General features: G+C 43.3%; 1 protein-coding gene across 7 annotated transcripts in view; it reads left to right on the top strand.

Annotated features, from left to right (window-relative positions):
• The first annotated feature begins 1,595 nt into the window (after window positions 1–1,595).
• Window positions 1,596–17,674, top strand: part of setd5 (SET domain containing 5) — a 32,705-nt gene continuing 16,626 nt past the window's right edge. For 2 of the 7 annotated variants that reach the window (XM_051414896.1, XM_051414897.1), the window contains exons 1-2: window positions 1,596–2,041; window positions 16,270–16,533. In XM_051414896.1, coding sequence (XP_051270856.1) covers window positions 16,463–16,533 — 71 coding nt within the window. In that variant the 5' untranslated portion in view covers window positions 1,596–2,041; window positions 16,270–16,462. Of the gene's footprint in view, window positions 2,042–16,269; window positions 16,534–17,541; window positions 17,647–17,674 lie in introns of those variants that run through there. The other 5 variants (XM_051414898.1, XM_051414902.1, XM_051414899.1 and 2 more) reach the window with 4 other exon arrangements.

A 17,674-nucleotide genomic window follows, 5' to 3' on the forward strand; every position in this document is an offset into this window, starting at 1 on the left:
GTTATTTTAAGAAAACTGATAAGATAAATGTTACGTAACGTCAAAATTAAAGTGTTGCTGTGGTTTGTTGGTGTTAGCTTTCGTGTAATTCACCGACCACTAAAAAAATGATTGTGTTGACACCTATTTAGAATTCATGGCTAAAAACTATACCTGCGTAGACGGATTCAGTATTACCTCATTTGCGTAATGGTGGCAACTACACCGATTCCATAACCACCGTCCTGATGTCGAGGGATAGCCCACAGTTATGGTATTATAAAATAAGTGGGCATAGTATTGTACTACTTTCTGCTTTGTTCGGCCTAAAACCTTCACTTCACGTATCCATACGCAAATGTGTCGAATATTTTGACAACCACCATTATGTTGACTAATTCTGCGTTATGAAGCTCGAGTCTTAATTGTATTACCCCCACAGCCGCAATGTAACGATTGTATTATTCTGCTGTCTAATTTCATCGCTCGTCAGACCTCTGCAACAAATGACGTTGGCATTTATCACCACAGCCAATCAAAGTCGTCCCCAAAGTCTCATGACATGACAAGAAACCAATCGTGTCATTGGGACTACTTGTTTATAAATATCTCGGTCCAAATGGCGAAAGTAGTTTTTATTTGCTTGTATCGGTTGAAAATAACGTCTCCATTTGACGCTTTGTAAATCCAGTGTATGTGTGATAGGCTAGGGCAACCGAGTTACATTATTCAGCAAGAAACAAGGGCTGCGTCTCACTTTTCTTTCTGTAAATTCTAATATCACATTAATGTTACACACTTTTTTTTTTTCGCCCGTTCCTCTGGTCACGTTACAACTCCCAGGTGAGTTTTATTGAGCCGCTGCTACTGCTAAAAGTATTTTCGTTGTGTCGGTCACTTTTTCTGTGGCTGCAAGTGTGGGAAGAGACTCATATCAGCAGCGAGAACAAAAGTAGGAGGGACCAGAATTAAGTAGATGCAACCCAGGAGCACTGGTCAATTTCCCTGTCCAACCCCTTACCAGATGCTACCAGAGCGACACCTCGTACTCCATTCATCTGACATACCGGTAGGTGGGGCTGACCCAGTGGGCTAACCCTGCCTCTGGTGTCCCTGGAACTGGGCCCCAGAGACCCCGTGTAGCTAACGCTCGCTACTATGTATTGGTATGAAAGCTCCTTCCACGTTAGATTGATGAATGTAACCCTCAAATAAAAAGCATTAATCCCACTAACGAATTGAAATTAATTCCATGCCATTTGAATTTAATAACGAGCATTTCCCGAAACTTTGAAGGTACAGATCCTCTGTTGGGTGTCAAATTGTCTCCCGAATCCGGCCACTCTCTCCTGCTCTCCTCCTTGTACGCCACCAGTACACACATATCATAATGGAACTGAATTTTCGCACTCCTCCTCATAGCAGTGCCCGCCCCGTTTTACGTAGTCGCCGGGAAAAAAAGAATGGACGCTGTAATATACCAAAGACTTGCATGTATATCTCGTGTGTAACATGACTGACATATTGCCGTCGAATCATTGGCGAGAGGCGGGATATCACAGCAAGGGCCGCCCAAGGAGAGAGCCCCTGCACGGTCGCCAGGGAAACCCCGTGGCGTGGTTGTGTGTCAGTTTCGCTGGGACCCGCGGTCGATGCCGGTGAGGAGGGGGATGGGCGCCTCGGCGAATGTAAGGACCCGAGACAGAATCAGAGCCCTGTATCACATACAGCAGCATATACCCCATTATAAATAGCGACTGTAAATATACAATACACTAAAATAAATGGATTTATCCACCGGGGATCTATAATAGACATTCAATGGATGCAGTGCACCTGAACAGGACAGGGAATTTAACTTTCCGTCTATGCGTGGGAGACACTGAGAAGTTTGTTTCCTACCCCTGGAGAGGGAGCTACTTTTAAGGGCAAAGGATACAGGAGACTCCGAGGCCGGACTACAGGCCTACTGGGCTGGTTGGATTTGATGTTGGGATACTATAAGGACTTCCTACTGTACTTGAATTTGCCTCGCTTATACAAGTTTGGAATGCCTCTTTAGGTGAGTACTTTACATCTGTGTTAATTGTTAATATCACCCTCTATAAGGCAGTCAGTAACATATATAACAGTTACGTACTGACCATGTTTTCAGTCAACCAAACATAGCCATGAAGCTAGCCAACTTTGCTAGCTAACTAGTTAGCGTCCACTTAAGTTTATTAGAACAAGTTGGTTGTCCTCCGCTATCTTTCCACTTTCAAGCGGCTCGCTTGGCTGGTTGAAAAGCTCCCTATATTGACGGTGTGCCTTGCAGGGCTGCTCTTGGCTGTCTGGACTGATCTTTCAGGATTTTTGACCAGCTCCTCGTGTTGTTTTTGATAGCTAGCTTGTTAGTCTGGCAATCAACCACATTACTAGTTATATAATAGCCACTGTTAAAACATATTTTCAAGCAACCATGTCCCCAAAGCTCTCAACAACATTCTGCAAGTTTTCAGGAGTTTGAGTTGTGTAACGTTCAGTCCATAAGAGGGGTCTTCAGTTCAGGCTTTTCCCTCAGTTTTCACACCAGGGATGAACCGGTCACATTAACTATTGTTATAACGATACATTGCCAATGAACGTTAGAGGAATTTAGTTTTACCCCAAAGCCCTATAGTTTAGCAACACATGTCTGTGGTTTTGAAGCATTAATAAAAAAAAAATCTTATTTTGTTGAGCAAGTTTCGATAATGTAGGTTTAACATACCTCAACGTTACACACTCAAAACATCATCAGCAGCACATTACAGCTACTCTGTTGGCGTTTGTTGCATAGTTGTTGTTAGGTTAAATTTAGAGCAGAATATACCCTTCTATTGGGCTAGGAAGTTCAGGATCAGACCGCGTAAGGTAATATGCAAACTTGTTTTATTAGAACCAACAACAATTTGTTGCATTGTTATTTTGACAGCAACGTGTTAAATGCTATTCTGGGAGCAGGAAACTGTCGAATTAGTTGAAAGTTACCCATGACACAACTTGCAATTTGATCATTATTGGGCGACTCATGTTAGCTAAGCAACCAGCTGCTGTGTTGGTAGCAGACAAGCCATAGGCAACAATTGCTATACTAGCCCTTTAGCTAACTTTTTGGATGTTTTCCAGTTGATTGTGTCTTCATTTTGAACCAGTACTTTATTGCACGCACACTATGAACCTTTCGTTATGTAGCTTATACACCAGGAGACGTGTCTGTAAAGCGAACTGGTTGCTGCTGTTGCTTTCTGGACGAATACGTCTATTTTTATGAAAACTACGGTGTCTGCATCATGGTGGTGTTTGGCTACATCATGTTAATGCATTTGTCGTTGGCAACATTCCTAACTTCGCTCAGGCGTGTGAATCAAGCTGAAAGCTCGGTTTTTCCTCTATTTGTGCTTGTTATTCCCCCCCCCTGCGTGTGGGACCCAGCAATCAGAAAATCAGATATGTTGGCTAGTGACTTGCTGTTCTTCACCTCCCCCCACCTACCAACCCCCAGCCTCGGTGGCGGTTAACAGAAATGGGTGGTATTTTAGAGGGGAGCTCTTGTTTCCTTTTTTAGCATCCATTTTTTATTTCAACGTGTGAGTAAGTGTTGCATTGTTGATCCGGAACGGAGCAATCACAAGTTTCGACCAAGTTCGAGACCTCGTAGCTGCTATTATTTTTAATCACCATTTCGCTGTTTGATGATTCAGATATTTTCTTGACTGTGAGAAAATGCCACATCTTCATCTGCAACTCTGTTGGGCTGGTTTCATACATCAGTCTCAATATTATCTCCTTTAGTGTAATTGATGAGCATTTATAGGTAAAATGAAATACACTGGGAACTGCGAACCAGCCACAACTACAGTTGACAAGTGATGCTGGGAAATGGCTGAGAGATTAAATAGCGTGTGTTTGTGCGAGGGTTTTTGATTTATTAGGACCCCGCGTCTCCCGAGCACAAATGGCTGCCCTCACCGCCGCCTGAGTAGCTGTGCTCCACTCGGCTGCACCACGTAGGCTCGCATTGTGCTGTGCCCGGAGTGCGGAGCGGTGGACACAACCAGCACCGAGAGAGCAGACGTTATATTTGCTCTATCAAACATGTTTAACTCGATGAATGTGGCTCCGGATGTGTGACTGCCTTCCTGCAGTCATATTTGTGTCTGACGTGTCATAAAGTCAACTGGTCATGTTACTCCTTTGACTCAAAAATCTTTTTTCCCCCAAAAAAAGATTAGATTGAATGCTTTAAAAATTTAAATGTGTTGTGCGAGTGAGTCTACCATAATCATTCATACTTGTTGTTAAAAATCCACTTAATAAATCTGTTTGAAAATGTATGTGTAGCTTCAAGTAAGTGTGTTTGCTCCTGAGCTGTTGTCGACCTTGCTTCATGAGTACAGAGATTACACCCGTGCCCTGCTGGGGGTGTCCAGCCAGTGCCAAGTATTTGGATTGATCTAAAAGCTTGTTGGAAGCCAGATTGCCGTGTGCTGAGCCTTGTTTTCATTGGTTGCGACTGACATTCTCTGAATATATTTCACATCTTTTAATAGACAGTGTGGGCCACAAGCTTACAAACCTGTCCACTCCGAATCATTGGAAACACGAGCCCCTCCAGCACTCCCCCTGACCCTGGCGTGCCTTCCTCACTCAACCTGCCACCCTGGGAAAGCATGCCATGTACTGCCTGGCTGCTTGTTGCTGCTCTGTCGTATACTGACCCGCCATGTTGGTTTTTGTAGGCCTCCCTAGCAGCTTCAGATTGTGTTTTCTAGTGAGCTACATGTGTAAGAGGTGTTGAGTTACAACAATTGGTGAAAGAGGACTGCCTTCAAGAGCAGCACTGTACTTGTATGTGCGGATCTGTCTGCAGGATGTGGACCCTTCTTTCCCAATATGGGCCTCTGAAACATTGGAGATGTGAGGAATGTGCAGACATTCAAGGTTAGCCTGGCCCAGTTTTCTGTTTACTAAAGAAATAAAGTCTCCCGGACTCATTCATATTCACAGAGTGGTTACAAACCAAGAAATATAACCGTTAGATGACGTGCCCTTGAAAACATGATCAGAATAGGGGAGCACTGTATTCTGATGAGTCTGGATCATACAGCGTACAGAATGTAAACCTGGTTTGTGTGTGTGCTTTTACAAGAGGGAGTGAAGCAGGATGTTGGCCCATTTCCAATAGAAGAAGACAGGATTCTGTCTTGGTGCAGACGGTCGGAGAAGAGAGAGAGGGGGTGTTGCTGTGAGGAATAGGAAGGGGGTGGGGGGGACCCTGTCTTTTTCACTTCCATTTGCATGCTGATGACACTCTGTATCATTACATGGAGGGCAGGTGTAGCTATTGATATGTTAATAAGGTTTCATGTGTGTTGTGCCTATGTGACCAAGTCAACCGAGCCAGTGTGGTCACTCTCCACCTGTATGGAAGATTAAATTCACAAGTGAGAAGCAGTCGTGAACGTTTTGACTCTGAATTGTGGTTTGACTGCAAGATTATTAGTCACACCTATATCTCTGTATTTTCTTAGCATATGAATAATATCAATGTAAAAAATAAATTTTTCATCACATAGATTGTTTTCCTGATTTCCCCTGTTGTATCAGAGACTGACTTGGAATACCTTCTGCCTTTCCTTTTTATTTCGGGGACAGATATAGCACCAGTCCTTCTACCTTCCCCTCTCTGTAGCTTCCCCTGTGCAGCTGCTGTGTGTTGTGTAGCTTGCCGTCTTGCACAACGGGGTTAAAAACAAGTCGCTCTGACGCCTGCCTCACCGGTGCATTCCTATTGGCGCAGAAGCTCTGGAGCTGCTCCAATGGGGCGCAGCATTTCCTCTGCGCTGGGGGAGCGGTGTTGCAGAGGGCTGTGCTGGTTAATTCTGTTTCGTGCCGAGAAGCAATGCTTCTTGGGAGAATAATGGAGGAGGAGGAGGCTGAGGGGGGAAAAAAACAAGGCCGAAAGGGGGGTGAGGCAGGCAATCTACGTAATCATCTCTCTCTCGCTCTCTCTCTCTCTCTCTCTCTCTCTGCTCTCTCTGCTCTCTCTGCTCTCTGCTCTCTCTCTCTTGTTCTTGTTTTATTGCACCCTTATGTTTTGTCCTTCATTTCCTTTTTCTTTCTCTCACTGTCACGCTGCCTGTCTTGCGTTCTTGTGATACTTGGCTGAGCCTATAACAGCAAAAATAAAAAGCTCACCAATATTCAGAGTTTCTGTCTCTCCACCTTTTGAACTGCAGGCAGCCATTTTAGGCTCCACCACATTAACCCTCTTCTCTTTTTCCTTTCCCACCCTTTCCCCCGGTCCTGTCTGTCTCTTTCTTTCATGTAACTAAACGGGACTATAAAGGAGACCAAATAATAGTCAATTAAAATACCCAAATACTTTGTGTGAGGTGAAACCTAGATTGCAAAACCCACAAGCACATTTCCAAGTGTGTTTGCTCAGAGGGTGTTGTCAGGCGGGAGCAAATAAGGAGCTGGGCAGAAGAAAAACAACCAAGAGAGCTTTTGCACCAAAGTCAAGCCACTCGACACCAACCCGCTCACAGCTGCCCTGTTTTGTAATGCACAGCAGCAGTGCTAAAAACAAAAGGGGAAACGAATGGCTGGTGCCAGGGTTTTTCCTGTTCATAAGCGCCTCACTTTGTCACCTTTAGCAAATGGTTCCTGTTGGGAAGAGCAAGGTGGGTGTTTTAGTTTTCTTTTCTGTAAACAGGCTTTTGTCCGTGGCCATTCACTCATGATTTTTAAACAGGTTTGGTCTCAAAATAGAGCACCGCCCTTAAACCCGTTGAACCTAGATTTCTTCCTTGCTAAAGCATTGTAGTCCCCCCCACACACACACACACACACACACTTTCTTCATCATTTATGTTGCCTTTCTCAAGACGTTTTGTTGTATTACATTCATCAACTACAACCAGTCAGAGTGGGTCAGTTAAAGCCATACAGCAGTTCAAAATGGCTGCCACTCCTCTGGGTTTTTTCTTTGACTGACACCTTGCAATCTTGCACTGGTTCCTCTCACATATGTGTTGTGCTGCAAATGTTGTTGTGAGGTGGAGCCAGGACAAACCCTCTTGTCGCTCTGGATAAGTCGGCCAAAAGAGGAAATGGAAATGTCATGTAAATGTGTTTGTCATGCAGTGAGATCACGTGGTGATAGACAAGAGGGTGTCTCTAGTTTATGTTATGCCAGAGCATGAGCTTATCTAACAACAAGATGGCTGTTTTGGGCTCCCTGCCGCTGCTAGACCATTACTTGGAAAACATTCCTCCCCACATTTGGGACATGGCTTACAGGGAATACTGCCACCATGAAGACTGAGTGTCCTCTCTAAACCTCTTTAAATATAACATGTTAATCTCAATCAGATGTACAACAAACACAAAGATTTTGACTCTGATGCCTCTATTGTTTAATTTTCTTTTAAGTTTACAGCTGTCTTGTCTTAGGAGTTAATTCATTCCAAAGAAGCAGCTTGCTTTCAGTTTGACTTCAGAGGGAAAAAGGAAACAGAAGCAGGACAGGCAGAGGTAGTTGAGCCCAAACACAGGCAGCAGTATTTTTGTTCAGTTTTTTCTTCCTCTAGGTTACTGAGCCTCAAACAGACAGTGGCTGGCTTGTTTGCCCTGAAACAGATGATTGATTTTGTGTCATGCCAGCCCTGCTGTCGACTGCTCTCTCCCCCACCCCTCTTATAGCACCTACTTGGCCTTTGTTCTCCATTGTGTGCCTCTCATCCGCGGCCTGGTCCCGGTCCATTCAGGCAGCTGGACATTGCTGTGTTAATGGCGGGCCACACTGTGCTCCCAGGCCACTCAGCATGAAAACAGCCACATCACTGCTAGAGCTGAAGCATTATCTAGTGACCATACAACTGAGCCATAGGCCCTTTGAAATACAGCACGCCATCTCTTACTGTGGTGCCAGATTTTTGCACAATTTCTTTACATGTCATTCCTTTACCCCCACGTCTCCACCCGTGTAGACTAAGCTTTGTTGTTATATTTTTGTGTAGTTGCATGAACAGTGCTCCAGGAGTGTTTTCAGCTGGCTCTGCAGCAGCCATATCTGCTTCAGTAAGCTCTTGTGCTTTGTAATTGTGGTAAAGGCTGCTGTAGTGAGAAAGGGTTTGTCCCATTACATCACATCATTGTTTTATTTAGCTGGGGTCAAAGAGTTTCTGGAAGACAACAACACAATTTGGATAAGATGGTGAGTAAAGCGATGTTGTAATAGCTCTGTGTTATTGCTGCGTGGGGGCACTTCTTGTTATTTTTGTCTTTTTTTCTGCTCGGTTGGGCTCAGACTGTTACGTCACCATGGCAATGGAAGCCATTGTGAATCATTAGAATGTACAAGTTAGCAACATACATATAAATACCTGTGCTAAAGGCCACTTTCTCATTCTCTCACCACAATCTTGTTTTCTGCTGTATGTTTTATTTTTTAACATATGAAACAGGCTAGTAGTGAGTGGCCAATATTGAGTATAAAATCCATGTTAGAGTCCTTAACGTGTACGTGTGTGTGTGTGTGTGTGTGTGTGTGTGGGGGTGTGGGTGGGTGAGTGTGTGTGTGTGTTTGGGTGAGTGTGAAATAAGATCTCCAATGAGCCTTGCTTTCTCCCTGACCACATATTCCGTTTGTCTTAAAGCCAGGCCCTATTGATTTGCCTGTTCTTCATCTTCAATTTCCTCCTGCTGTAGCTTAGAGAGTGCAGCTCGACCTGCGCAGTGCTGGGGAATGGCAGATATATTCATATCCTGCCTTGTACAGCAAGCATGTGTGCGGGGGCAGACTGAGGGGGCTGGTGTAATCTCGCTGGACTGAATGTGTTGTGGAGGTTTGGCGAGGCACAGGTGGACGCTGCAAGCATGGACATGCTGTAAAACCCAGCTTGTTTACGTATGTTCATGTATGTGTCTCTGTTACCCTCCTAGCCAAGCTATATGTGGAAAAGGCGTAGACAATGTTGCCATGTTGGGCATTGGTAGTCACTCTGTCATCAACCAGTAAGATACAAACCGTGGTAATGTATTCCATGTGTACGTCCCAGTTGTAATGGCTGATCAAAACCTACGTGAACGCATTCGTTCATATAATAGAATAATAATATTCTAAGAAGATTTCATGTGCTGCATTTCAAATGACCAAATATCAAGATATCGTCTGATACATATTGTGTCTTGTGTGTGTGTGTGTGTGTGTGTGTGTGTGTGTGTGTGTGTGTGTGTGTGTGTGTGTGTGTGTCTGTTCTATCTCTTACTGAGATAGACAGATATATGGACGAGTCCATCGCTGTTTTTTGTTTTTGTCATGTTATCTTGCTAATTTATTGGTCTGCCTCTGAAGAACGAGCGAGGGCCGCTGCTCAGCGACACTCTAGTTCACCAAGCTAACGCAGTAGCACAAAGAGGCTAGCAGTGGCAGAGAGGCAGCTGGGAAAAACAGTGTGTACAGTCCGAATATTTTCACATCTAACTTTGTGAATTAAGGGTTTATTTTGTCCAAAGCAGAGTTGGTGATTTTGGTGTGTGTGTTGCACGATGAATTAACAAGGCAATTAGTTAAATGAAAGAGAGAAACTTGAATTCAGGTGGTGTACGGTTGCAGAATCATATTGTTATCAGGATGGAAAAGCTTCTGAAACAGTATTTTGACCCTGCAACACGAATGCCAGCAGTGTATTGTAAACAGAACTGTGCGTTCACAGACTGCTATTGAGAGAGTGTGAGTATACTCGCTGCAGATCTTGTCAACTACTTTAAAGGACCAGTGTGTAGCATTTAGTGGCATCTAGCGGTGTAGTTGCAGATGGAAACACACTTGCTTCACCCTTGCCTTTCAAGTACGAAGGCAGAAGTACAGAGGCTTCAAAATGCTGAAAAACCCAAAAGACCCCATCTAGAATCAGTGTTTGATTTGTCTGTGCTGAGCTATTGTAGAAACATGGCGGACTCCATAGAAGAAGACCTGCTCCCTCTGTAGATAAAAACAGCTCATTTTAAGGTAACAAAAATACAACAATTCTTATATTTAGGTGATTATACACTCTAATGAAAACATACCAATGAATATTATATTCCCTTTCTCATAATAGATCCTCCTAAATGTTACACACTGGACCATTAGTTGCATCTAAGGCATATTGAGAAGTTTGGAAGGTGCAGTGGGAGTGTAATTATAATTAATATGCAACCAAAATGTTCATATTTTGCCCTGTTTTAAACCGGCTTCTCTTTTGCACAGTAACTCAAATTACACATGGCCTTCAAAGCTGCCAAATTGCTGGACCCCCTCACTCAGTACCTACTAGAACTTTATAAACCAGTGGTATGTGGTGGCTGTGTTTGGCATCTTGTTATTTTTGTCTGTACACCCATCACTAAAGCTTAATAATGCATCTTTAAAGGATAGCTGTTTCTCTCTCTGTTTCCTGTCTTTATGCTAAGCTAAGCAGCTACTTTCTGTATTGAGTGACCTTGATCTTCTCATCTAACTCTTGACGTAAGAGGATAAGGGTATCTCTCCAGAGTGCTGAAGTATTCCTTCAAGTTGAATGTAGGATAGTGTAGTTGATTGGAGACAAAAGGCAAAGTATTTGTCTTTAAGTCCAGATGCCCAGTAAGGTCATTGAGCCAGTGATGAAAGTTACTGAATGACAAGTTGCCTTAGGCGTTTTTCCCTTCGTCATGTCCTTTACCTTACTTTAAAGTTTCCCGTGGGGGACTGATCTGCGGTCTGGGCTTACTCGTGAACATGCTCCCATTTCATGTGTTCTTTAAGCTTCATAGGACTGTGTGGAGGTTCAGCTGAATTGCTAGAGCGAGAATAAGGAGTTTGCATACATGTGCAGTAGGACGTTAACGTTTGTTTGTTTTGAAGTCATTCCTGGGTAGATATTGGATTAACGTTTGGAGGTGTTGTCTCTGAAAATGGTAATGATTCTGAATATCAGAGAAACCAGCAAGGAGACTGAACATTTAGTTATTTTATTTCAACACAGTGTAACATCACACAAGTCTCATTGTTCAAAACACTTCACTAAAACAAATACTGACGGACTTATCAATATGATGGATGATGATAGTAACTGTGATTACTTACAAATCAACTCGCTACAAACTTGCTCCTCGTCTGTTTTATGCCTCCCAGTACCTGAACCTGGTCAGGGCTGCTGTCAATCACCTGGCTTTTGGTGTTTGGTCCCTGGTTCTGGTGCTTATTGTGGCCTGGCTCCTATGCTGGTCTAGCAGGTTAGAATAGGAGACGTAGAGACACTATTCTGGAATATTAATGGCCATATTGGCTATCAAAAAAACTCTGCTCTTGTTCACACCCACAGCCTAACAGCACCTGTGTTACCTGCTTAGCCTTCCTCTTTAAGGAAGGTGGGTCTGGTGAGTTTGCTGTATCTTGTTTATCTTTTATTATTTTGTATGTTCTAAATAAATATAATTTCCCCATGTGTAAGGGTTAGTTTAGTTACTTTAGTCAGTGTGTAGATTAGGTCAGACTGCAGTATAATCCTTACTGAAAGGCTGTGTGTTGTGTGTCTCTGTTCATGTAACCTTACTACAGAGTTGTATTGTACTCTTACAGCAGCGTTGAAGCTAACTAGTTAGCAGCTTTGAGAGGTTAAAAACGGGTTCTCCCAAATACATTTTGGAGCCGGAAGCTGCACACAATCAGATGATTAATAATGTTTTCCCTTGTGATTGTTTTTCATGCAAAAGTAATGACTTTTTTCAACTGTATTCAGGGAAGGTTCACATAGGGCCTGTCCTCACGAATACTTTTTCTCGATTCCAGATAAATACTTTATCGTATCGGCCTCACGTCCAGACGAATACGGCGTTTTCGGGGTGTGAAAACGCTATTTTTTGGAAACGGGTCCCAGAGTGGGAAAATCCGGTGACGGCGAAAACGGATTAGCCCCGCCTCTCTAGCCTTTAACCTCAACCGCCACCGCTAGACGCGTCATAACAACAACTACAACAATGGCAGACTACTACTACTTGTTTGTAAACAGCACTCCATGGCTTCTCTTCCGGTTTTAGTGTATTGCTGTGGCGGCTTTACAGCGCCACATACAGGCCTGGCATATGTACTACAGCATTTTGGGTCGTTGTCAGGGAATCCGTGTGGACGCAGATATTTCTGGAAACGACGCCGTGTTTACGGAGATTTTTTTCTAAACAACATCGTATTGGGTGAGGCTGCGTATTAGTGAGGACAGGCCCTTAGAGGAACCCTCTCTTTTGCAGGAACGCCCTGATTACATTCACACACTGATTGCCTTGTAGCTGCTATCTAGCTGGCTTTTCACAGTGTATCATTGACATCATGCTATTGTGGCCAGCTAGTTGGTTTGACAACAGACACACTGTACAGAGTTTTCATTTTGTTTCACTTTGAAATGATCTCAAACCATGGACACTTTTTGTTGTTTTCTGTGGTTCTCTTGTCTTGGCCCCTCACTATTTTCTCTCTTCAAAGCACGTTGTTCGACAGTAATAATCACTCGTTTCATATGGTTATATGAATTAAACAAATGTGATTGTTTCTTAAGGAATCCTTTCAGCCCTAGCTGTTATTAATGGATCTGTATGGTAGTCTGAGGAGCATACTAAAATAGAGTTTTTGCACAGTTATGAATCATTATCATCGTTTAGTTCCATCACAGACTGTCACATAAATGTAATTTTCACATCTCAGGAGCAGAGGCAAACCATTGCATTGTGGAATGTATACTAAAAGCAGTGTTCATGTTATGTGCACTGCACTTATTGTTGTATTGTGGGATATTTTTTAGGGCACCGTATTGTGGGTAATTTGTACACTTGTATTGGACATAGCAATTTGGAAAGTAAATACTGCAGTAGGTAACAGGTAGGGAGTGATTGAACAGCCCAGATGTCATGTGAGTTTTCTTCAACAGCAGCTTCTCTATGCACTCTGTCTCTAAGCTGCTCGAGGTGAAGCACCCTGGCAACAGTTGTTTTGTGTTTTAGTTGCTGCTAAATCACATTAATATGTAGAGATGTGTATTTATGTTGACATACCTAAATCCACTGTGATTAAATGTTGTTAATCAGTGTAATATTGAGTCCATGAGGTAGGTTAACATTTCTATAAGCTCTTTATCTTCATGTGCATGACATGTCTATTTTTGCTCTTTCAGAATGTTATTTGATGCTTAGAAAACTTTCTGTGCTGAGCTCTGTTCAGACGAGGTGTGGCATGTTGTGTGTTCCTTCCTTTGAACCACTGTGCATATGTTCTTGATTTGTTTCTCCCTTTCTATATGAAATGTACTCGCTATAATACCCTAGAGATTAGATATTAAAGGATAACCAAAAGGCTTATTTTAGGACAGTACAATTCATGCAAGCCTGCCAGTGCTTAACATTGTCAGAATTATAGTTAAAGGAAAGAGGGGAGAGAGAGTTATGTGAGAGATAAGAGAGAGAGAGAGGGTCTCCTTTGCTGTTCATTTTGTGTGTATGTCCCTCCCCCTTGGACTTGTCTCCAAAATGGCCTCTGTTCTAGTGGAAGTGAAAAGACTTTGTTGAGCCTGCTGGTAATTTGAGCCCGGTATTCATGGCCAGAGGAACGAACAAGGAAGGAAGGGAGGGAGGTGGTGGGGGAGGAGGATGAGGGAGGGAGGGAGGGAGGTAAAGAAAGGCTTTCCTTCTTCGTATGGAATTTACCTCCCTGGTTCACCGTCTGGTTCTTTTGGAAGAGGCCCAAATAGTGACTCCCTTTTGTGAATTAGGTAGGAGCGAGGTGGCTATTTTTGTAAGGCAGCGATCATCCAGAGGGATAATAGTCAGCCAGTGGTTTTTGAAAATGCTCTGGATGGGGCACCAAGTTTGTCTTAGTATGTTACAAATTTGTGTTAACCCTTCATGCCCCCTTTCATACTGTTCTCTTCTTGATTTATTTAATGAGTCATGCTTAAAGAGGAAGAGTTTTGAATAACCAGGATCTACCCTTCAGTATCTGTCTCAGTATACACATACGTGTGTGTGTGTGTGTGTGTGTGTGTGTGTGTGTGTGTGTGTGTGTGTGTGTGTGTGTGTGTGTGTGTGTGTGTGTGTGTGTGTGTTCGTTCAGGCCATTTGAGTTGTAGCAGAATGTTCTCCTAGCTGACATTTCTTGTTGCTACCTACCAGTGTGTATCCAGCTGGATGGGGCTGACATTCTCCATTTGACAGTGAGCATGGCTGAACTGACCTTGACATTATTGGAAGTCCCCAGCCTTGCTGTGGTTGCCTTGGTGCTGGAGAGCGAGGGCAGCAGTCTGTGTAGCCAGGGGACCACTACAGAAATGTCATGCATCCTGTTGCTCGGTATTAGTAAACCAGCCAAGGTTTGAATGTTAGGGGTTATTTTGTGTTGCGTAAGAGAGGTGTTTGCTTTTTTAGACATGTATTGTAGTGAATCTGATTGTTTTGTGAGGTAACGTTTGCGTGTACTTGCCCCGGGGATGACCTTGCTATAAGCCAAATCCTCTCCTCAGTGAGTGTGAACGGAGCACAGGAGGGCCTGTTCCTCTCTGCAGCCGTGGCTGCTGTCTCCAGCTCTGCGTCTGACTGGGCGGCTCAGCCAGTGTGCAAGGCGGGGAGGACAGAGAGGAAGAGAGAGCAGAGGAGTGTGGGTCAGTGTTTCAGCAGAGCATAGTCACATGACAAGAGGGTCGGGCCTGTTGGATGACTCATCCCTCCAGGCGTCTGGGAAGAAGGCGCCTCCTGCTGGTTCCCTTTATCAGTGCACCCTAATGGGAGGCTCAGTGTCAGAAGAGCTGTAAAGCCCCTAGTTGTTTTTCTGCTCTTTGAATAGCCCCCCCCCCTCTCCTCCTCCATGCTGGAAGCCTCTCTATGGGTGAGAGACAGGCCTATCGCATCATGTCTGTATCAAGTTATCATTTCAGATGCAGGCAGATGAAAGCACTCTGCTGCTTTGCACAGAAAAGCCTTCTTTGTCAACATGAGTCAGCAAAATTTGTTCTTCCTTCGGCGTGTAAGGATGGTTTGTTATTGGTTACGTGGACATGACAACCCCCTGTCAATGTTCAACTGAGACAGCTGTTGTGACCTTTAGTAATGGGGCCCTGTCTATATGTGACTGGCCTTCATTTGCTGTTAATAGTCATTTACTAGAATAATATAGTATGTGGAATTACTTCAATAATATGCAACAAATGTGAGTGTGAATTTTCCTCTAGGGATAAATAAAGTATTTATCTATTAGGCCCTTTCCTTTCCCCAAGGTGACCTGCTATTGTTGAACTGGCTTGGAGATGACACTGCTGTGTTCCTTAGAAGCACAGGTGTAACTGAAAGCATTATTAACAACTGCATTCCATCTAGTTTCATTTCCACTCTCTGCTTTGTGCATTCTGGCTCATTTGAATAGTTTATTAGTACATTGTTTATTACACCTTGGGTTTTGATTGGGCTTGGAAAATCAAAGCTCTAATTACACCTGTGCTTTTCCTGCTATGACAACAAGTAACAATCTCTGCCATGAAAGTGGTCTATGTTGTGTTCTGATAAAAGATCTTCAAATACTGCACACACAAAGCAGGGTTCAACATTAATGTTATCACTTGCCCAATCAGGCAAATCTGCTTGCCCAAAGTGATTTTTATTTTTTTACTCGCCCCTATAGAAGTTGTTTTATTTAGTACTTAACTTTGAAGCTTTTGAAATAAAACCCCGTTTTATACGCCTTGCTTTCAAACTTGCAACAGTAAATACATAGCTGGAGTTTTGCCCTCATCCTCTAATGCCACCCAACTAAACTGTTGCGTTGAAATGCTCACTTGCACGTCAGATAAAAATATTTTCTTTACCCGATGCCATTTTCTGGTGAGTGCCCGATCGGTGCAACTCTTAACAGAGATGAGAAGGAAGCAAGATGGCTCACTCCATAGCTCCTTCCATCCAGCTTTTTTCTTATTCTTTTTTATTAGGTTGACAAACATTTTCTTTTGTTTAGAATGAATTTAATGAACTATCTACTATATGTAATATGTTGAATGTAAACACAGATGATGTATACACACAATGTTCACTGTCAGGGGCATCAATCCAAAATATATCACTCATGCACTTAAAGACACTGGCCAGGGAAGTGCAGGTTTTTTCCATCATATCACATGACACGCTGAGTCATGTAGCAACCTTGTTTGTCAGCACTCAGGTGTGTATAACTGATGGTCTCTCTGTGTGTTGCCCCCTCTCTCTCAGGTCCCCCATGACCGTGAGCCGTGGGCTACGGCTCGGCGGCGCCCCACCTCTGGAGTGGTCTGTTGCTCTAATTGGGACCCTGTGATTCCTCTTCTCACCTTTCCTCCTCCCCCCATCCCATCCTGTCCCTCCCCTCCCCCTCCCCTCCCTCCCCCCTCTTCCCCCTCTCCCACGCGTCGCTGTGCTGGACGTCATGAGCATAGTAATTACGCTGGGAGTCACCACACCTGAAACGTCTTACTCAGATATGGCTGCTGGATCAGAGTAAGTAGTCACTACCAGCTGGATGGGACTAAAATAGTCGTGCCCTCCTCCTAAAGAAAGATTCTCTTTGTTTGCAACCTGGGTCTTGTTTATGGTTTTGCTGTTGTTTCTCGTTCTTTTATTGTCCAACTTACTTGCTGATATCTGTGGATGTGTGGAACATTGCTCAGATAAAGCAGTGTCACAGGTTGGAAATAAACTTCCTGTTTAACCTGATCATTTACACCACCTGAATAGCTCCTGTAATGCAGTTGCTAATGCAGATCTGAATAAACAAAAAAAAGACTTGTCTGGAATGGAAACCAAAGGTAAACAATGACTTGTTTTCTAAACTTAGAAATAGAAATGTCCCATTGTACTGAGCAGCACCGACCTTTGACCTACTCTGTGTACATAGTTGTACATGCTCCCAATTTTTAAATGCAATGGAGCTTTTTAATGAACATTGCAGCTGTGTTCACTCTATTTTTCATGTCTATCTAACCGCTATGGATAATATGGTAAACTGGGGGTTTAACAACCTGTGTGATTGTCTGATCACTTCTGTTACTTGCTCCCATGAACTCTGTTCTGATGATGTTGCCACATCCCCAGATCTTACCAATCAAGCAATAAGGCGGGTGAAGAGAAAGTCATCATAATCAATAGCCAAAAGTAATCAGTGGCCTAAAATATGAAAATAATTGGATAGGAATTTTCCTTTCCTGTTCAGTTACAGGTTTGGTGTCGGTAATCTGCAAGGGTTTTTTTTTGTTTTTTTGGAGGTCCCAGCGATTCCCAGCTAATAAATAGATTAATTTATTCCCCATTGGAAAATGTATAAGAAATATTGTTGTGATAGGTTTCAGTCTATGATTACCTCTTTAATAGAGTAGAGTTGCAATCTTTTGCCCAAAGCAACACACTATGTCCATGCAACGTTGCTGAACTCTTCCCCTTTGTTCACATTTCTCTACAACTGTAGCACCTTGGGTTGTGATTATATGCTTCCTTCCAATATCCTGTCAGCAGTTTTCTGTCTTCTCCACAAAGTCTGCTGGAGAGACCCGAAGAGATGGGAAGTGCAGTCCACCAAAGACTAAACTTTCCCAGACAGAAATAAAGGAAATAACAGTATGTGATGCTTCAGTCAGGCTGGTTG

Source organism: Dicentrarchus labrax, unplaced genomic scaffold, assembly GCF_905237075.1.
Source record: "Dicentrarchus labrax unplaced genomic scaffold, dlabrax2021, whole genome shotgun sequence".
NCBI classification, from domain to species: domain Eukaryota; kingdom Metazoa; phylum Chordata; class Actinopteri; family Moronidae; genus Dicentrarchus; species Dicentrarchus labrax.